The sequence below is a fragment of the Rhipicephalus sanguineus genome, chromosome 1 (assembly GCF_013339695.2).
Source record: "Rhipicephalus sanguineus isolate Rsan-2018 chromosome 1, BIME_Rsan_1.4, whole genome shotgun sequence".
Classification (NCBI taxonomy): Eukaryota; Metazoa; Arthropoda; class Arachnida; order Ixodida; family Ixodidae; genus Rhipicephalus; species Rhipicephalus sanguineus.
The window spans coordinates 76789012-76811235 of record NC_051176.1 but is presented as its reverse complement, the minus strand read 5'-3'; the positions used below and the strand labels follow the sequence as shown (position 1 = coordinate 76811235).

At 47.1% G+C, this 22224-nt stretch overlaps 1 protein-coding gene across 2 annotated transcripts; it reads right to left on the bottom strand.

Moving 5' to 3' along the window:
- Positions 1–488: 488 nt before the first annotated feature.
- Positions 489–18852, bottom strand: LOC119393162 (uncharacterized). Of its 2 annotated transcripts, XM_037660001.2 has the most exons (3): positions 18761–18852; positions 2594–2952; positions 490–2344 (listed from the first exon to the last, which is right to left on the bottom strand). In XM_037660001.2, exons 2-3 carry the CDS (start codon positions 2903–2905, stop codon positions 959–961), a joined length of 1698 nt encoding a protein of 565 aa, XP_037515929.1. In that variant the 5' UTR covers positions 2906–2952; positions 18761–18852; the 3' UTR covers positions 490–958. The 2 variants fall into 2 exon arrangements, with proteins under 2 accessions (XP_037515918.1, XP_037515929.1); XM_037659990.2 differs by having other exon boundaries at positions 489–2952.
- Between the last annotated feature and the right edge of the window lie 3372 nt (positions 18853–22224).

The window sequence follows — 22224 nt, the reverse complement described above, 5'->3', positions numbered from 1 at the left end:
TTTGACTATAAGGGCGCGGTCGAGAGCCCTGGCACGCGCGTTATTTCGGCAGACGTCCCCCAGCGAACGGCTCGTATACCTTCTAAGCGCTGTCAGCGCTGTGATCTCACTGCTTCGCGCTCGGACCACTGATACGACAATCCACTGATACGAGAAAACCGCTTCTCTTCCGGGAGCGGCCGTATTGCCATACACCAGCGTTTTGTAGAGTTAAGTGAGATCGGAGCAAAAAGAGTAAGCTGCTAGCCCTCGTTCATGTAACATTACGGCGTGTACTTATCGCATTCACTGCTTCGCCCCCCCCCCCCCCCGCCTCTCTCGCCGCGCCGCCGCTGGTCCGATGATCCCCGCGCCGTTCACGCGCCGCCGCCGGAGGTGAAAACACCGGCGCGCCGCCGCCGGTGATTTTGGGTCCGGCGCACATGTCTATTCCTATGGCATATCAACAGCACATACCACTACACCCTGCAATGTTTCTTGGCATCGAACCTCTTTTAAACAGTCTCTGCTAAGTTTTCTCAATGATACCTGTTCCTTGCGATTTATCGGTCCCAGAACCTCGTAGTAATGTCTCGTTCTTGAGGCTAATATGTTCCGAGTTCCACTCTTACATACCTGTTTTTAGTCCATCACTCCTTCAGAAACAATACTTCTCATCATAGCATACTCCATCAATCGTTGCCATAATTTTATTAGATATAAGTATTTTTACGCACTGCTTTGCGATTGGTTTTAGGCAACTATACAGTCATATTTCATCTACCCCAAATATTTTAATGTTCCATTAAAATAAAGAAGACTTCTTGGCGCTATTTGGCCAAGCCTGGCCCTTTAGCCATCAAAACCCATATGTCATCGTCATCATCAAACAGTGTAAGAATAATAAGAAAAATATCTGTCACAGCTTGAACAACGCCTAACATATTTCAGCTATTTGCTAGTTCTATACAACGTTCAGTTAAAAAGATTTGTCTTCTTCGCCGTTCTTGGACAGCGCTGCCCGTATGGCGAAGGCTGCCTGAAACTCTCCTATCGACGCAGTCTCCATTACATAAGCAAGGAGGCCTGGTGTATTGCAGACACGCTGGAAGGCTTCGGCGCAGCGCTGGTTCTGTTTGGTCCCTACTACAAAATGCGCAGCACACATTGACATGGCACGGTTCCGACGTAGCAGGTTCTGCACGGCGTTATAGTGTGGCGTATAGAATACTTCCGTGTGGTGTATCCAACAGAGAGTGTTGTTCGCTTCCAGAGAGTAAGCCAGGATGCGCAAAAACTCATCGATGAGTGACAACTCGCTGTCACAAAATAGTGCGAATTCATGCAGTCTCTTATTAGCAGAGAGTTCGCCAGCCAATAGCCGTGCGTCTTGCAGGTTGGCGACGAGTCCCCTGTCTATGTGCAGTTTACGGATACTTAAGCTGCCAAGTAATGCTGTTCGCACGTGTTGCCGAACGCTCACAATTGTGACTGGTTCATTGATCCGTAGTTTTAGACTCCTGAGCTTCGTCGCTTGCTCTAAGTAACGCAGGAAGAGCCTGTGTCCTTTGACTAAGCCATCAGATGAGAGACTCAGAGAAAGCTCCGTCGTGTGGCTCCAAAATGGCAACAGCGTCAGTGACTTGCTGAGGAGCTCCGAGTATTCCGGAAGAACGGCGTTTATGCTGATGGATGACAGTTTTCGACATTTTATCACCGCCTCGACAGGCTCCTGGACGTTCAGCTGGCATTGGAAAAGTACTCTGTCCGCTATGCCGCATTCTCGTATCATTTGGCATATACCCGGTGCATCTTCATTACGCAGGCCAACGACGGTTACCTTGCGCAGGGTGTTGTTTCGACGAACTGCCTCGAAGAAGTTCCGGCACTCCACTGTGGATGATTTGGAAAGGTCGACGGTCAGTAGCTGGAGCTGTTGATTGTGAGGAATCGCACGTGTAAGGGCATTGACGTTTCCAGCATCGTTTTCTATGTAGTCCACCTCACAGGAAACACATTTGTAGTTCAGGTAACATTGACACAATTCCCCCCCAGCATCGGAGTGCACGACCTTCAAATTGCGCAGAGCTTGATTATTAATTATGATTAGTGGCATTACCTCGGCGAAAACCTTGGTGGTGTTGAATCCGATTAGGTAAAGAGTCACAAGCTGCCGGGCACACCTGAGCGTGTCCATAATGACCTGCAATCCCGGCACGCAGTCGAAGCAGCAGCGGTCTAGGATCAGCGTCCGTAAGCTCTTATTACCGACCAGGCAGGCAGCCAACTGAGTACCGTGGCCCATGTAATCACCCAGGTAGCAGAGGCATGTGCTCAGCAGCAGCGTGCGGATTGTCGAATTCTTCTCCAGTGCATTGAACAGATTGTCTGCGACACTGGGATCTATGTGGGTATGAGCTAGCGAGAGAGTTTCTAACATCGCTGTTGTAGAGAAATAGCTGCACAGAAGTGACACACAGTCAGCGTTCAAGAACATAGCCTCCAACCGCAAATTCTGAAGGCGGTGACCCGAAGTCAAAGCCCCCGCTAGACTAATGAGCCCTTGGTAGCCCGCAACCATAGCACGTAAACGGAGCATGACGAGTGAAGGTACCTTTCGGATAATTATGTCGATGGGGATACCGGTGGGTTCCTTGCGTTCGTCAATGCAGATAGAGATGACGCAGAGGTGCTGCTGCAAAACCGCATCGAGCAGGTGCCATGCCCCGGCATTCTGACCGCTCATCATGCCGTGGCCCAGGCGCAGATGGGGTGCCTGAGTCAGTGACAGAGTTCCTGGGGATGTCTCACGAAGCTCTAGCTTGACCTGTCGCAGTAGGCCATTGATGTCGTTCAGTTGGTCAAAGATGAAGCACGTTCCGCCTTGGTTGTACGTGCAAGGTGCGAGGTTCTCAGCTAGATCCATGGAGACAATGCAAGAGAAGTGAGCCCGTAGAAACGGCCAGCTCACAGCTGCACAAGAAAAGTGAAAACAAAATGGCGATGAAGGTTATCGGCTAAAGTAGCAATATGAACATTCCTATAGATTAGGTTTGCCGCTAAAAGCTTATTTTTATATTTAAAAACGAGCGTTTTGGTATCATGACCCGTCATTATTTCTGACGCACAGGGTATAAAAATAGCCCCTTAAACAGTGTTTACTGCAAGCTAGCTCAGGAATATCTAGCAAACATGAACCTCGAAACACGGTGTTCTACAGGCGTGTGCGGTTTGGTGCAAGTAGCAGATTACACCGGCTTATAAAAACGTTTCTTAGGGAAGTAGCGTTGGCATATCAGGGTCGTGGTTGATCTCACGTCAGCAGCCAGACTGCCAACTGATGTCACACATTGCCACCTACAATTCACTACAAATGATAAAGTTCAATAAATGTATTGGTGGGTGAATATTCGAAATTAAGAAGACTCGCTTCGAAAGACACTCTTCAAAATATACGAATACCCCACAATTTCAAAACGTATTCAGAACGCAGTAAAGAGTTAGACGAAAGTTCGTCTGGTCAGGCATTAGATGAGACGAAATACGATGACTGACCAAGTCTGAGGAAATAATCCGACGCTTCGGAACCGCGTACGGGTTCCTATTCAGAACATGCTAGAACGTAGAAGCGACAGAATTTTAAAGAGCGAAGCTGTTTAAGCTAGCCGTAATGTGTCCGACCCTATCTCGAAAAATAAACGGGTATGTGCCACAGAAATTGGGAAAATCTTACTACACACCACCGGTTCACTAAAGATGAAGAAGACAACACAGCCGAACAAACGGGTAGGTCCCACAGAAATTTGGGCAGCCTACCAGAAAACTCATCATTATGAATTTTGTCTGTATTTCTCTTTATTGTTGTTTTGTAAATACTGGTACCCCCTTTACTCAATGCTCTTCAATGGGCCTGTGAGGCATTTTAAATAAATAAGTAAATAAATAAATAAATAAATAAATAAATAAATAAATAAATAAATAAATAAATAAACGGGTATGTGCCACGGAAAGCGGGTAAATCCCACTACTCACCACTGGTCTACTAAGAAAGAAGAAGGCGATAGTTAGCCCAAGACTAGGGAACGGGAAAGGCAACGGCGGCTGCGAGAAGACCCCGAAACGATAGAAGGCCTACGACAACGACGAGGTGCCCGTAGATCTACGAGAGGTGCGAACGCTTGGTTTCAGCGCGAGTTTGGCTCTGGTTGGACATCCATGTCGTGTCTGTGACTGTATGACAGGTGCGAACGCTTAGTTTCAGCGCGAGTTTCTGTCTTTGGAGTTTTGACATTCGTGTCGCGTCTGTGACTGTGTGTGCTTTAATTCGAACCTCTCTGTGCTGAGGATCAACGTAGGAACAACCTAGCATCACCTAGCTAAAGCCTAGCAACGACCTAGAAGCAATCTAGAAACAACCCTCGTCACCTTGCTAAGGCCTAGAAACAACCTTGAAGCAACCAGATTAATCTTCAGAATCGCCCAGTTTCGCTGTCTCAAGCCTTGCGCGGTCTAGTGCTTAGTGCAAGCTCCGCCAATTTTTTGCACCCAAGGTGGCACAATGGAAAATGTTTTAACAGCCAAAGTGACTAATAATTTAGCGGAAATCACGAAATAAAACCGTTTTCAAACGGACGGCCCAGCAGAGCACCGCCACCGCCATCTTGCTCGGGTCGGAACGCGCATTTCTGCGTCTTCAAATGTGCAACTTCGGCTACTCCCGCCCCACCGAAACAAGCTCACAAAAGGCCTAAACTTCGAAGTCCTTCGAAGCTCTCCGATTGGCCGCGTCCGCCACGGCCCTAGCCCGCTTCCCAATTTTTTTTTCTGCAAAAGCGACTTCTACGTGCACTCCTTGTTCATCGCGTGTTAACGCGGACGCTGGTTTGCGGCTGTCGAAGTGGGCGCTGCAGAGGTCCGTGTTTGCACTCATTCCGTCATCGCAGATTGACAACATTAACCGCGCATAACTTTGGCAGCATTAAACGTAAGTCTTCTATGGTAAGAAAGAACACGCAGTTGCGACGCTCTCTTTGCGAACATCGCAGAAGCGCGGCCGATCTCTCCATTACTCATGGTCTCACGAGTTTCACACCTCGCACTGGCTCCTCGGACCAGCAGTTCTACATTTAACGTATGGGCACTTTGGTCTGCACAAGGGGGTACAATGAACGCCGACTTCTCAGATATCACAGCGAAGCACATCACGTGGGCACTGCTTGGAATTGAGTCCAGAAATGACGCTCATCGGCGCTTCGACCTGCGCGATCAAGAACATCGCACGCGGACTGCTCGAAACTGCGGCTAAGCTACTTGAAGATCGGCACCTCGTACTATACGACGAGCACATCGTGGACCGACTGTTCGGAACTTCAAGCTACGAACTTCGCGCATTGTCGGCGCCTTGAACTGTACGAACAGTAACACCGCTCCTACTTCCTAATACTGCGGCTAGACCTTCGCTATTCGCGGACACATGAAGTGCCGTGAACAAGCAATGGTGGTACAATATAGGCGCACATGGAGTCGTGCTTGGTAACGCTGAGTGTTGACTGTGCAACCAAGGCGGTTAAAATGACAACAACATCAAAATAAAAGAGTCCCGTTAATGATGACTGGCCATGTGGATTTTAAAGGGGCCCTGCAACACTTTTCGAGCATGCTCAAAAAGCTCTGCCGATCGGTAGTCGAGGCTCCCGAGAACACGCGAGCCAAATATTATAGCGATGCGCACGGCCCGGAATTTAGAATAAATTCTCAAAGTCAGCTGAAAATCGCTCCCTCTTCTCTCGACAAATGATGTATTAGTCCGCAAAATATGACGCGATTGTCGGCAGTTCCACCATTGGCTGATGTTATAATCACGATAACACCCTCATTATTACTTTCGTTGTTAATTTTGAGTTCAATAAGTAGATAATATGTATGTTTATATTCTGTTATCGCGCTAAAAACACCGAACAAACATTAATATTAGCACTTCCGGTCTCACCGACAGCTCGTCTGCTCGTAGTTGCGTGGTTCCGTTTTCTTCGCCATGCGCAGTGCCGAAAACGTGAATATTTCTGTGCTTTTGACCATCGCCGGTTGCCGTTGAGAGTGGCAGCCGTTCGAGTGTTGCCTCGTTTGCTGGGAACTGCATCGTCGGCACGTTCTCACGACCGACCGAGGCAGCCGTGCAGCATGTCTCCGATAACAATGCTGGCGTCCGGTAATGGCGGCGCTTCGGGGTCGTCTGCCAGTGCCGTCTTACGAGGCGGTGTATCGGAGTATGGGCCGAAACCGATCTCAGCTGTCATTCGTTCCAAACGAGCGCGCAGGTTTGCTTCCATGGTTGGCAAAGCGATGAAAACACTACGGCGTTCGAGGTGCACACCCAACATTACCAAACCGACGCGCAGTTTTCAAGCACGCGCGATACACAGTGCGATCGACTCCGCTCGACGAGAACGACGCAAGCCGACCGCAAGTGGCGGCACAGACCACGTGGTTGCGCCCAGACGTCAGAGGAAAAAATGAAGAAAAAATTTCCGCCGGCGCTCTTGGGCGGAGCCTCGCTCGTCTGCGCTCCCTCCCTCGACTCGCTGCCTAGCTCTCCGCGCGCTCGTGGCGTTGAGTTGAGGGAGAAAGCTGCGGAACGTGATCTCTATAATTTGGTAACACCACTTAGATTTGACGGATTCGAAAAATTTTTGCGGCATATGACTCGTGCAGAGTCATACGTCAATAATGAGACTATTCCAATATAACTAAGAAAGGTGTTGCAAGGCCCCTTTAAGCATTACCAGCAATTTTTCAAGCAAATTTGATGGAATGAACAGCCATTTTTCTCAGCTTTTATTTTTGAGTGGCTGCCTTCATTCTTACCTCATATACATCCAGAAAAAATTATGGAAATATTCTGTTTCCAGCACGTCAGCTGTGGGTTAATCAGAAGTGCAATAAAGCTATTTATTAAAATTTGTCTTCTTGCTATAAATACTTTTGTAATCAGTGATGTTTGAAAGTGGCTAGCATGATGATGCAGTGCATGCGAAGCTTTCCACAGTTTTTTTCATGTGCACAGTGGGGGCGAAAAAAATAAGGAGTCATCACACGCTTCCCCAAAGGCCTCTCCGGTGCTGAAAGGCACAAGAGAGGCCTTTTAAATATAGTGGCATCAAAATGCAGAGATATCTGCATAACAAATTAATTTTGTATGAATGACTGGTGGTTATAAATGGTGTCGCTCGGAAACGGTAGCAAGACATTTGAAATTGGACCGAAGAAGTGCATTCCTGTACTAAATTATAAATATTTTATGCATAAAGACAGAGTTTCGTACAATATTTACTAGAGAGAACTCTGGCGCTAGTGTCTATGGGAGCTGCAACGCATGGCGCTTCAGCCAGCATGGGAATGATGGGTAGTACGCGGATTTGTCTAAGCTTCGTCATTTCGGCTCCGTTTGGCTCCGTGTCGCCTGCAGCCGCTTTGTCGCAAGACGAAGATCAGCAAACCTTTAGCAGTTCCACTTCACCGCGTTGACCTTTGAGGCTCACCAATTCAAATCGGGTCACGAAGTTCACACGATTCATGCTTTTATCAGAAATAAAACCAAAACACGCCCATAAACAAAGCCACAAGTGCGTTCGAAGCCCGCAAGCACGAAGACTAGTCAAATCCGTGTACTACCCATCATTACCATGGTGGCTGAACGATCGCAGAGCCAGAGTTCCCTGGAGGTAAATGTAGGAAACTCTATGCATAAAGACAAACTGGCTCCATTTGTCACGTTGCCTCGAGGAATTGTGACATGCACAACGGTGCCGCTGCACACCAAACATGCCGAGAAGGGATTCGCTCTTCGTGACAACATTAGGTAACTGCAGATGTGGGACAGTCAAGCAAGTGGTGTGCAATTTGTAACTTTCCTGTGCAATCCTTGCTTTACAACAAACTCACTTTCATCTCTGGTTGGGGAAATAAATATTGTTTTGGAAAATCCAGTAGTAGTTCTTTCCATAGTCTTGGTTTTCGAACTGACTTAATTTTCTTTATTCGAATTCGGGTCGAAGCTGAAATTTTGATATCCTCCAACCTTTAATTTTTTTATGTGGAAAATGCAAGGTAAGTTATCTATTATTCAAAATATTTAAAGAGGCACGAAGTTTTCGCATAACAGAGCAGAAAGAAATTCGCATAACAGCGAATTTTTTTAAATGCGAAGCATTTCTTAGCGAACCTCTGGCACTTTGAGCGTTTCTATCTATCTATCTATCTATCTATCTATCTATCTATCTATCTATCTATCTATCTATCTATCTATCTATCTATCTATCTATCTATCTATCTATCTATCTATCTATCTATCTATCTATCTATCTATCTATCTATCTATCTATCTATCTATCTATCTATCTATCTATCTATCTATCTATCTATCTATCTATCTATCTATCTATCTATCTATCTATCTATCTATCTATCTATCTATCTATCTATCTATCTATCTATCTATCTATCTATCTATCTATCTATCTATCTATCTATCTAGCCGTCTACGTCTGGGTGCTCTCATGATCGCCTCCTTAACTTGGTGTAGACCAAAATTTGCACGGGAGGGTAAGAGGCTTTGACGAATATGATTGCCGGGTCATGATATGAATAGCGTTAAAATCCTGTCGCGTACGTCGTCAAACCCTTTCCACTAGACACGTGTGGCACATACCCGTTTACCACGGGCCGCGGTGTACGGGTATGCGCCACAGGTGATTGACAGTTTATATCTACCCAGGAACGGCGAGAACAAACGTTGGTAACTTAAATGCTAGAGCGTTAAGGAAAAGCAACATCGGCAGCGTTGACTCAACGAATGGAAATATTAAAAATTAGTTTCCAAGCAGGAATCAAACCCAAGCATTCTGCGTGGCAATCAGGTTTTCTACCACTGAGCCACGTCAGGTCTATAAACTGGCTTGGAAAAACAGCCTACGCAGCCGTACTCTCGGTGCAACGTCAATTGTGGTTGTGGTGCTGGCTATCTCATTTTACAAGACAGCAATAAACACTACATGATACTCCTACGATTATGTACTCCTACGATACAGGCGTCATATCAGATGAACGTCTTTAGTTCCAGTGTTGGCTCCTCTTTTATAGCAGTCTAATAAACATTATATTTGTATTCCTATGATTCAAGAAGCTATATTGAAGCATTGCTCGACCCCGGAGGAATACATTAACGAATGTTATATATGATATCCACATCACAGCACCGTAAAGTGCAGTTCGTCCACCAGAACGACGCAGTGTCCTCTCCATTTCTTACGAGGCTGGGCGATGGCCTCATGCTGACCGAGGATGATGCCAGATTGACAGCCGCTTTGTAGACTAGGCTACGTAGGCCACATACGCCCTGGTAGTCTACGAATACGACCAACACCATCCACTGAAGTTGGTCTACGTAGCACTATTCAGGCCTACCAGCCTCGACGGCCTATACCTCACCAACACGAAGGGTGGCTTCAGGTTCGGACATTTCGCCGGCTCTGTCGACAGATAATTTGTGGACGAAATCACCGAGGCATCCACGAATTCCAACAGCTCTACTATACCACATACTTCACTACACATGGACCCCTCGTCACCACGATTAACGACCGCATCCTATAACAAGTCATCACCAGCTGCTGGTGCTCACTGATCATGGTGATGATGCCCTTGTTCAAGAACTGTCAAGAACTTCTTGCACACATGCACACGGGTTCGTGAAACGTGCGTGCGTTTTCGGGACACGTATAAGCACTATATATCAGCTTACCGCTTCTGGTTTTGGTAATACCCAAGTTGCCATTGGCAGCGTTACCCAACCGTAAACAACTGGTTATATAACACATATGCGGCTCTTCAACATATATATGTGTGCGTGTAAAATATATACAAATCTTTAGCGTCATTTTGTAACGTGTCGCTCAGTAAAACAAGTTACGCCACAGTCACCTACCCGCCACATGCTTCGCGTAAGATCGACTCCCACGGTACGTGGGATCGGCCAAATTTTTTTCTTTCTCTTATGCGAATTAGAAATTCGCATAACAGAGCAGAAATTCACCTCAAGGGAAATGCGGCCGCCGAGGCCGGGATTTAGTCCCGCTACCTGCGGGGCAGCAGTGGAACACCATAACCACTAGACTACCGCGACGGGTACGAAATCTATATGAATTTTCTTGTGGCTCTGTCCTGAAAAAATGTGAGATAGGAATTTTCACTTTTATGACCGTACCTCAAGCTCGCGGAATTCCGCACATAGGATTTGCCAAGTCGATACTATGCGATATTATTTTCATAAGAAGTTACCAACTAACGCCAGTGCTGAGCCAGTTATGCCACTGTAAAGCTCAGCTCAGCAAAAAGTAGGTTATGTACAAGTGATTTAAATGGCCCCGAAAGATCTATAAATATTGCGCCGCATAATGTTGTAGTGTCAAGTGCTTACCAAATTTTATTTACAAGAAATATCAGTGATAGCCAAGTTAAATCTCCCTCCCTAAATACGAAGAGAAAAACCACAAATAGAAAAATTGTACAAGATTGCGACTACTGCCTTGATAACTTGACCTAGAAACAATAGAAAAATACTATGGTAGTTTGAGATTGTGCCTTTCATCTTTCTTAAAAATCGGCATTAGTTTTAGCCCATTGAACACTTTTTCGGAGGATGGCCGTTTTTGTAGATGAGGTTAATAATGACAGAAGAAACAGTATGTTTACACTAAGGGGAATGATTCAGCCTGAGTGTAGTGTGTATGACCTGTTACTCCACGCTGATGAAGAGATTTGGTGGAGCAACACATATGGAAAAGTGAATTGGAAAGAGGGTGATAGCGTGGTGAAGTAGGTGAGAGTTGTACTGCTTGTGTATGACACCCACGTACAGAATATATGCATCTCTGCAGGCTATTGTAGTGTTTTCAGGAGACAGTCCATAATACAGAGTCCACAATTAATCGCAGTAGTCCACGCTTATCGTGTGTTTAAACCAGCAGGTAACGAGTGAAGGGCGTCGGTGATTCCTTATTGGCAGAGTCCTCTAAGGATGTCTTTGAGCACAGTTGATCTTGGTTCTGGCATTCTGAGACCAATGTGCAAAGCGACAAGCGTCGCTGCACATTTTAGTCCAGTTTCCATCGTTCACTTTATGCAATGCTTCTGGAAGATAAACCAAAGCCGATGCAAGCAGTTCCTGCAGAACCCTCGTTATAAAAGCCATTGGGTTGCCTTCGTGTTCTCCTACAGCGTGTCTTCGTCGACGGCGTGATTGCCTTCTCCGGTGGTGCGCCGACATTGCTGCCATTGTGCGACATACTGGCTTTGCTTATTATTTATATAGTTTTCAAGTGAAGCTTGTATTGTGCCTCACCTGTGTAGCTGGTGGTGTTCCAAAAAACCCTCCTCACAACAGCTGGCGCACGCGCGCCAAATAAATGATAAATAAAACAAAATTCTTTCCGGGTCTGGCGTTTGCACCCGGGTCTCCGCGGCCTCGAAGCGAGTGCCTAGAACACTAGGCCCCGCGCCCATGCTTGCCCAATGGGAACTGAACTGAAGCATGTGAATGCGTTCTACCGAAGATGCAAAAAACAAACGGGAAGCAGTACACTTGCTGTGGTGCTTCATTGCAATATTTCATGTTGCCGGACTAAAAGCGATGAGCTGGACACCGCGTAAGGTCGATATCAGGAATTGTACAATTCAGAAAAATTCAGACTTCGAGAAAGTGGAATTCCTAAACTGCGTTTCCATGATCGCGTGATCGTCCTTTCGTTGGGCCGTTCTACAGGCTGACGAACGCTGGAAATAACATGAAAGACGCTACGCCGATTCCGCCCGAAAACAGGGTTCCGGGACGGCCATTACTATCAAGAAAGAAAGAAAGAAAGAAAGAAAGAAAGAAAGAAAGAAAGAAAGAAAGAAAGAAAGAAAGAAAGAAAGAAAGAAAGAAGAAAGAAAGAAAGAAAGAAAGAAAGAAAAGCAGTACGTCAGGCGCGCCCACGCAGTTTCGCTTGCCGCCCTTTCCCCGATTGGGGAAGGGCTTCTGAATATTCATGCCCCTTTTTCCGTTTAGGACAAACCTCCGAATTTGCCTCGTACGGTAGATCGCAATTTTGACGCTTAATTACTTTGAACGTAGATGTGTCATGACTGCCTGCACAGCTCAGGCATGCCGTCTGACGCGTGCAATGGAACTTCAAGCCATCCATGACGCAGTGCGGGATGTCAACTCTCAGCTGTCTACAATTAAGCAACTTGACGTATTCACCGATTCTTTAGCGGCTGTCCAGGAACTCGAGAAAGTTCACAAGGTGATGGAAATTTGCGAGGCGATACATCAGATGAACCGTAATACAGCCACTTGCATCAGGGTATACTGGATTCAAGGCCATGCTGCGAACCCTCACAATATTGCTGCTGACCAACAGGCACACTGCCCTCCTAATACAGACCTCCCATCTATTCCCCTTCCACCTCAACCCCAAAATACACTCCGTGCCCGTAAAAATGTTCTCCGGCAGGATACACGCGCTCTTATCCCACCGTGTGTCTGCTCTCTCCCCCTTCACCTTACTAGGGCGGAGGAAGTCGTGCTTAGGAGGCTTCGGGCAGGGGTGGCCCTTACACCAGCTGTTCTCTCAACATGGAACTGGTCGCATTTAACAGTTGGTGCTACGTGCCCGTACTGTTTTGTTCCAGTGATGCAAGCAGATGCATACCACCTTATATGGACATGCCAAGGATTACAGTCGGAACGCTCCCGTCATCTCCTGCAAGCTGGTCTTTGCTACAGTGACACAAACAGGTATGACCGATGGATACATGACTACACATTCCACAAGACACTTCTTCACTTCATACACAACACCGGCCTAACGGCGCACATTTAACACAAATATACATAACAAATATGCCTTAAGGGCAAGTCTATGTCGCAAAAAAAAAAAAAAACACAGCGCTGACCTAGCAGAACAGACAGGACGCACCGGGTATCACCCGTAGCCCGTCTTAATGTGACCAGGTGGAGCATCCTGCTCGAAGAGAAGCTTGGCGCTCGTCGAACGAGCGAAGCAACGAAAGAAGGGGACGTTCACTGTAGATGACAAAAGTACTTGACATGCTGCTTCGCTGTGGTCAATAGGGACATAGGAAATTGCGTCTGCCTTTGTGCGACCAGCGAGTACAACGAACGGCAGGTATCCTACATGCACGTGAATGTGCACAGGAGAATTATGCTTCGGGCAAACTTAAGTTTTGAAATAAGAAGGCATCGATGACCACGGAATGTCACTGGAGCCAACGTTTCGACATGAGGACTTGTCTTTGTCAAGGCAGCGAGTGCCTTCTTTAGCAGCGTTTCTACGTATGCCATGCGCGCTCTCCCTCTATCTCAGAGGTGGAGAAGGAAAAGATTAAGCTTGCGTGCAAGAAAGGGAAAAGAAGGTTGTGGGGCAAGAGGTATTAGAGATAGAAAAGCGGGCATGATAAAAGCAGGATTGGAATTGTAAAGTGAAGAAGGAACATAATAGGGAAAAGGGGACGTGACAACAACTGTGGACAGTAGTTTGTCTCACAGAGTTGGCGTGGTTCTGAGCATCGCGCGCGTAATGCGAAGGCTTTCCCTTTTCCCCAGCACAGGGTAGCCAGCCGGCCTGAGTACTGACTATCCTCCCTGTCCTTACGTTTTTTTTCTTTTCCTCCTCCTCCTCTTGTGGGCTCGCTTCGTACCAGCAGCGAAACGCTGTTTTTGTTTACAATAATTCATTCTCCCAATAACTGATAATTGCACTTCCAATTAAAACTGCAAACAACACTCCCATGTGCTTTCCTTGTCGTCGTAATCATTTCGCCTGCTATGGTCGTGTCTAACAAGAACCGGATCCCTTGATCCATTCCCTTAGTTTAGTCCATCTCATGTAGTCATGTGTTTCACATTGCACATTCCCTTCGATACACGTAGTCTTCTCTTTCCACCTTGTGCACGTCTTGTACTTCGCCGTGTTTCATACTGTACGTGTATGGTCCCAGTGTGCTGCGTATGGGTGCTAGAGTTTATGGAATCTAATTATGCGTCGTTATCACATCACTTGTGCCACCTGCTGCCAAGGACGCAAGCAATGATAATAGACTGCACATTCTATCGCTCTATGAGGAACGGGGTCTGTACTTGGTAGGCAGGTTATTTATCTGGGGGAATCCTGCCTTGCTTTCAACGCGTGTACTGAGCTATCGCTGAATAGGTTGACCCAATTCCACCTTAGCTGGGAGGCTTGCTTTACCTCGATCTCTGATCGGCATTTCACAGTACTATCTTCGGGATCGGCCGACAGGCTTTAGTCGCGGACGGTCGGCGGAAATGTTCGGCCTGACTCACGAAAAAATGCGGCGCATTAGCAGGCGAGGTAGCTACATACTTGTCACCCCGTTGTAACGAGGAAGCGAATTAAAATCAGCAGCAGCAGCGGTCGCCCCCAGGGGTGAATTGCTTTTGCTTAAAACCGAACGTAATAAAGGGCAACGTGAGGGACAGTATCAAGACCGGTGTCGCGGAACAAGGAGAGGCCAAGAAGTCAGTTTCGCCGCAAGAGCAAAGTAATGAAAGCGATAGCAACGAACTGTGATGTCCTACGAAGTAGGCTAACCGCCAACTAGTTTACCCCGCCACCTGGCGTAAGTCAACAAAACATTGGCGTAGGAAACCGCGGCCGCTGCAGCAAGCGAAGCGGCCTTAGTGTTGTCTGTCGCTTCAACGCAAACTGAGCGGCGACAACGCAGCACGTACAAAGGTAGGAGCAGTCGGCTTATCCCTGCCAAGATAGGGCGCGTGACCGCGCCCGGCAGCTCAAAGTACGTAGTTCTTGCCGGAGTCACACCTTCAGGGCCTCTCGTGTTCCTCTCGCGGGACAGTAGACGGCCGGCGCCTTTCCTCTAAACTACAGCCGCGATCGTGAGCTGCCCTCGCGCGCTTTCACTCGCATGGAGAACACGCGACGCGAGGGGTGATGTTATTACATTTGGACTAAAGGCGCGTTCACACAGAGGAACAAGCCATCTACTCGTGCGGAATTCTCCTGCCGCCGAAATTCCGCATTGTTCACACTACTTAACAACCACACCGACGAAAAAGGGTGCCTACATGTCAGCATTCCTTCACACGAAGAAACGCTGATATCGAGGCGCCCTGCGTTTCGTTCGCGTTTCGTTATGGCGAAGCGCATAAACAGGAACAGAGTAGTCGAACTGTTGGGCCTGCTGGAAAGCAACTTTCTTGCGATGTCTGGCGAGTAGAAACATGCATTCGCCGAAGAAGAAACGACTCAAGCAGTGGTCGTTCGTTCCGTCCTGATTTGCGAAATCCGAGAAGCTTGGTCGCACCGAGATAATGCTACCCGTTCTGCGAGATCGCGACATGGTGTATGGCAAATAGTAATAATGCTTCTCCTGACAACAGTCATTGTGCTTTACTATTGCGAGAACTACAGGATGATTGCGAAAGACTTCTCTGTCGCTACGGGCTTCGACCTCTGCAATATCACAAGCGCGCCGCCATTTTTCGAATGTTCCGACTCACGGTCCATTTAGTTCGCGGTGAGAGAATTCGGTGGCAGCTGCCGCGAAAATCGCTCCGGGACCGATCGGCGCGGGTAGGGCATTTGCGGCAGATCTTGCTGCCCCAGAAGTGGATTCCGTGCGCACTCGCCGCCGAATGTCTCAGTGTGAATGCGTCGTAATACGGAACCTTACGAAGACGCGTACGTCAACCGCCTGCAGCCACAGCACCCTTTTAGATGCGAAGTATCTTATGGCGGAGTTCAATCCGGTGGTGGTGGTGGTGGTGGTGTGCGGCGTGACCACCCTTACTGCGCATGCGCATACCCTCTCCACAGACTTCCTCTCCACTCCCCCTCACTATCCCTCCTGTCCTCTTCCCCTTTCCCATATCCACTCATCATCTCCCCTCCCTCTCTCCAACGTCCCTCTCCATCTCCCCTTCTCCCTCCCTCTCTCCAATTCCCCTCTCCCCCACCCTCTCCACCTTCCCTCCCCTTACACCCTCTCCACTTCTCCTCCCTCTTTCCGCTCTTCCTCTGAAACGCGGGCTAGACATGCCGAAATTCTCTCCTGCGCAACGCCGCGTTGAGCACCAGCGCGTGCGCGTCCCCTCCCCCTCCCCCTCTCTCTCCTCTCCTATGCTGCCCCCCGCTCGCCCTGTGAGAATTAACGTCCAGGCTAGAGGGAAGACAAGACGCGCGTAGCGTCCCTCTTCGTGTTCCACGACGCAAGCTCGGTAGCATGCCCAACGAACGCCAACGGAACGCGATCGTGCAAGTGCTCCGGCTTCGCATCGCCTCATGGTCCCCTTTAGCGGAAAATGGTGTAATTTTTTAGCTGCAGGTGGTTGCGTCAATGTGGAGTGTGCGCTGGTGGTCGCTGCGGCGACGCCAGCTGGCCCGTGCTTTCGCCCATAGAGTTTCCTACAATACTTACTAGAGGGAACTCTGGCGCTAGTGTCTATGGGAGCTGCAATGCATCGCGCTTCAGCCAGCATGGGAACCATGGGTAGTACACGGATTTGTCTAAACTTCGTTCTTTCGGCTCCGTTTGGCTCCGCGTCGCCTGCATCCGCTTTGTCGAAAAACGAAGTTCAGCAAAAATCAGCAGTTTCACTTCACCACTTTAACTTCTTTAGGCTCACCGATTCAAATCTGGTCACGAAGTTCATAACGATCCATTCTTTTATCCGAAAGAAAACCAAAACATAGCAATAAACAAAGCCACAAGTGCGTTCGAAGCCCACAAGAACGAAGACTAGGCAAATCCGTGTACTACCCATCATTCCCATGGTGGCTGAACGATCGCAGCGCCAGAGTTCCCTCTAGGTCATTTTAGGAAACTCTATGCTTTCGCCAACCTAGCCACGAAACGCGGCCGCGGCTGGTAGCTGTGGCAGTTGTTGGCGCCGGCGTCAGTTCCGGTGGTGGAGGTTACGCGCTTTTTCGGACGCCAGCTGAGTTCGTGGCCTCCCCAAGCTAGCCAAGAAGCGCTTTCGCGTTAAAAAAACTCGCAAGATTTTCACTAATGACGATGTTAACTGTAAGAAGTAGTATATCCACTCAAGCGTTTGGGAGTTAGCCTTGCCGGCCACATATGCTGTGCGACGGCGCCGCGAGACGCGAAAGCAGAAAGATAGGAGCGCACCTGTTCTGCCTTTGGCTTCCCCGCACGTTCCAAACGTATCTTTTCTCTTAATCATTTTTGAGCCACGCCTGGCAATCACAACTGTTGTTTCTAAACGCGATTGAGCGCACTGCATATATTGCAGCTTCGGAAGCAATCCAAGTAAACAGCGTGCATTGCAGTGAACATGACTGTCCTGTCGTGTTCCGCTGTCTTCTGCTTGCGTGTGGATTATCAACACGCCAATGTAGAATGTCTAAAGCTGGAAAGGCATGGCGTGTTTTGGGGGAGCCACAAAAGCGACGCGCGCCTAACGCCTGCGTTGCCGCCGACGTGAGAGCACCCACACGAAAAAAAAAAAAATGCAATGGCGCTTTCGTGCAAGTGTTTTCCGGGTTGCCAAAAACATCACTCCCAACTACACGAATTGTGTGCGTTTCCGCGCAAACATTGTACTCTTAAAATTATAGAACACCACAATAAAAATAAAATTCGTGCAGTTAGACTGCTATTTTCTTTACGAGGTGTATTTATGAAGTATCGTTTTGAATAGCAAGATTGTGCCAAGCTGCTTTTACTAATGTTTCGCTGATGAGCGATAAAAAACGTGCACAAGCCCTGTTGTACGCCGAAGCTTAGTTCACTTTCATACCAGCGCAAGCGACAAAATCTCTTTTCGTAAACGTCCTCGAATATTGAATCGGACAAATATTTGTGGAGCGTGGTTGTCGATTCCGGGAAAAAAAAGAGTTTTCGCGAAGCTTGACTGTACAACTAACACTTTTGCGCGGCGATCACCAATAAAGATAACGAAGATACGACTCTTTCAGCAGTAACGAAGATGTCATTCAATCATCGCACAAAAATTTACTGTTTAGAAAACTCAGTCCTTGCAATAAGAGTTTTCGGTGGACACTGAATATTCTATTTTAACCCTCGAGCAAATATTACGCGGCAAACTTTATCTGTACATATCTATCAACCCGACAATGCGCAAAAAACCTGAAGTTAAAGCTGAACACAAATGCTGCACGCATTATTTGGAATGATACCAAATCGAAGAAAATACAGCCAACATCAACTCGACATCCCGTGACAGTTTATTTCTTCGCCATGTCAGTGACACTTTTCCAAGGTTTGTGGAAAGCGTCACTTTTTCCATGTATCTAGGCTTTCGTATTGAGCATAACATGTGTTGTTCCGCGAATGCGCGTATTATAATTTTGCTGTACTCCAGAAATATTGTGGAATATAAAATGATCAGCGACAGCAATAAGTTCTCACAAACTAATACTTAATTACGAGGGCTTACGTGCACAACCACGATGTGATTATTAGGCACGCCGTAGCGGAAGGCACTTAAACATGCACCTAAGGCTAATTACAGGGATGTTACTGCATTTCTAGCCATCGAAATGTGCCGCCTTGGCCGGGAATCCAGCCCGCGTCCTCAAGCCAAGCAGCACGACACCCGCAGAAGTTGGTCCATGACTCTCCAAGAAAACTGTCGTGCCTCCATAACAGCTAGCGATGCGCGCTGGGATAAGGATGTAACGCCTAGACGCCTACTCACCGCTCGAAGGGGGTAGCAGTGCAAGAAATCGCTCTTCTCAAAAAATGCCCCAGGCACCGCACTGACAGCGAGGCGTTCACTGCTGTAATCGCTGGAGCGCACGCCGCCCGAATGCTTTTGCAATGGTGCTGCCGCGTATCTCCCGCTGACGTATTTGTGCGCACACCACAGCTTAGCGTTCCAGCATTCGCAATGTGTCCCCAGTGCAACCTAGTACAACCACGATACGCATGCGCAGTGAGCTATCTGCGCATGCGCGAGCCCTATGCGGCTGACATGGGGCCGCCGCGCCGAGACAAGTGGGCCTTCACGAGCGCCACCCTGTACTCTCGTTTGTCTATCTTCGCTGGCCGATGTAGCCGTGAATGAGGCGTCGACACTTCTGTAACCGGGGAACGACATCGCGGAACTCGACAGCAATGTGTGCCTTTCGCGAAATTTGTGTCTTTCACGTAACATGCATTGGTGCCCAAGGTGAGCCTCTGCTGTGAATCGACACACCACACTAGAGCGCTGAAGTGATCGGGTGGCCTGATCGGAAGGTATCTATTTCTGCAGACAAGAGCGATGGATTTTATTAAACAGGATTTTACGTGAAGGACGTCAACCTGCAGTCATCGAGAGAAGAGTGAAGAAAAAGAAATATGAGCCCTGCTGGAAGGAAGACGTCGATATTGAAAATCCGCTTACTTCATCTTACGGCAGTGCAATATATCACACGACACAGTTTGGACACCTCACTTTTAAGGAGGCAACAGCGTAAAAAAAAGAAAAGAAAAAAAGGATGCGCGCATATTCTTCGCACTGAGCAGCAAATAGGCAGATAGTCATGAGAGACACATTTCATTCTATTGCAGCACTATCCTTCCAAAAAAAGAAAAAAAAGGAAAAGAAAATCACAGTTCGTCGTATATCAGTCGATCTGGTGGACGCGTCACCGAGTGCTGCGTCTAAGTATCTGAAGGGCATGCGGCTGTTGTGTTGCTGTGACCACACTGCCGGTTCTAATTAGCAATGCATCTTTAAAGTATCACTGGCATACGGCAAATGAATTGCATCACCACAGTCTTCCGGATACTTCTAGTGCTTTAAAGAACAACGCAGGTGCGTGGCATGCACGAAGCGCGTTTGTTCATATACGTGCACAAAGTATGCTACAGGAGAATTAATACTCACGATATTCACTGGTCGTCACTTCACAAGTTCACGAAGAACAGCGCGCACGTGCACACAATCGCCATAAGAAAACGCTCTGGCCTTGTCCCTACGCTCATTCGCGTCAGGCACTTCACTGTCAGATTTAGCATTGATAGTGGCTTCCATGTTTGGTTTGAGAAGACACAGCCTTGTGTGCTAGTTTCTTTTAACAGTTCTGCTGTTGTTTTACTAGTGAACGTGTGCGGCATAGTTCTATGCGTGAAAATAGAATGAGCAACTCTGCCAATCGGTGCCAATAAACTGGACTTTCGTGGCAGACCGCCGTCGCCGCAAGCCCGATGGGGCGAAGTTTTCCGGTAAATATCGGCCACTTGCGGTAGCTGCTTCAGTGACCGATCTAAAAGCGAATGAGGGAGGATGTTTTGTTTACCTTCCTCATAACACTGGAAGAGGAAGACTGTGTCCACGTTTTAAACGTGGGCGCTGAATCCTACAGTCAAAGAAATAGGTTGTTTTCTGGAATAATATCGTTTGCCAACACAATAAGCCTAAGTATTGAGCGAGTTGGTTAGTGGTCCACTATAAGGCTAATAGCAGCGACAAGAAACAGAACTCTTTCGGTGACATAAAACCGCAAGGTGTCAAGGTGTCAGCAGATATAGACAAAATTCACAAATCCACATTGACACTCAAATTTAAGATCACATTTGTGGCATTGCATGCAAACACTCTTTTTCTTCAGTTAGGGCGAGTGACGATAAATTAATGCAGGTGTCATTCGACCTCGCCATAATCTGTGATTGTGAAAATTTTTACTGGCAGTTTGCGTTTTGTTCCAGTCAATAACTATTAAAGAGCTTAGCCTGAGGAACACAGTAACTGCAATGACGGGCTAAACAGCCATTATCAGCAGAAACTAGATTGTTTTCGCGTTCCGTCAGTCTCTGGTTTCCACAGTGCCCTCTTTGTCCAATATAAACTTTTTTTGCAAACCAGAGGTATTGTGTTTAGCACTCAGGGGGCGGAATGAACATTGTTTTTTTTAAGAATTGTAAGACACCTGTTGTAGAATGGTAAGACAACAGTTGTAAGACACCTGTAAGACCCCTTCTTTTTGAAAGAATTGTTCGCCATCCGATAATATGCTCGACAATAAAGAAAATAACTTCAAATGCGCTAAAATGATTTCTTCTCGTTCAGCCACAGCATAACGATGTTATGCAAATAGCTGTTACGTACCTTGCGGAAGTGGAAATGCAATTGCACCTTTTTCTTGCTCGTATCGTATGTCTCCTTTTACCGAAAGACAATAATGAATGGCTAGCCATGGATGGCAGAGCGAGTTGGAATGACGACGTGGGTTGCCCGTTGTCGTTGTTTGTAGCTTTGTGCTAGCCCATGCGCTATGTGAAAGTCCTTGCAGATTTAAGTGAACGATAATGCTCATTAGTTTGTCCAGCAATCGTTCTGTGAACTTGTTGTTTCTTCTATATGCATTTTTTTTCTCTTGGCTTTAGCTGTAGTTATCCCAGAGTCAACAGCGCGCAGCCTCCGTGCCGACCAAGACATGACTAGAAGCGAATTATCTGGTGATTTTAAGAATATTCGATTTCCCTTTGCGACATCTGATGTGTTCTATGACGCGTGCTTGCTCATACTATAATCTTATCGAACGCACTTATCTCTATTACTTGAATTGACGAGAAAAAGGAACGTTCTTCGGAAGTAATTTCACAAAAAATCAGAAATCGTTTTTCGTCGTGCGAGTCCGTGTGGGGGTGACTGTCTTAATGCACTCGAATTTTATCGCACTTGTAGCTGCTCAGTACGCTGCCCGTCATCGAGTAATACGTTTCTATCTTAGACAGAGTGGTGTTTTCTTTCCTTTTCGTATTACTCTAATATATTTTACGTGACAATGCTGTATTGCTACCATGCATGTGGTATTATGTATCCGTACTATTCCGATCTGATAAACTTTTAAACAATATAGATATTTTATAAAATTTCTGTGACACCTGTCACCTTCACACATGATCTCTCTGTCGAGGCGGAAATGCCTTGCCGCTGCTAAAGTTGCATTGAATTTGCCTATTATCAAAACTCATTAATTGACTTTTTCATTTTTACTTGAAGGGAGTTGTTTATATGAAAAAGTTCTAGGCTGTCACAGTCACAATTTATGGCATACCCATTTTTTTATGAACCACAAAACTTGAACTAATTTGAGATATTCATAGTCGAATTTCAATGCCGATATCGAAAGCGAGCTCGCTGGGCACGTAGGAAACTTGGCCTCTCTGTTA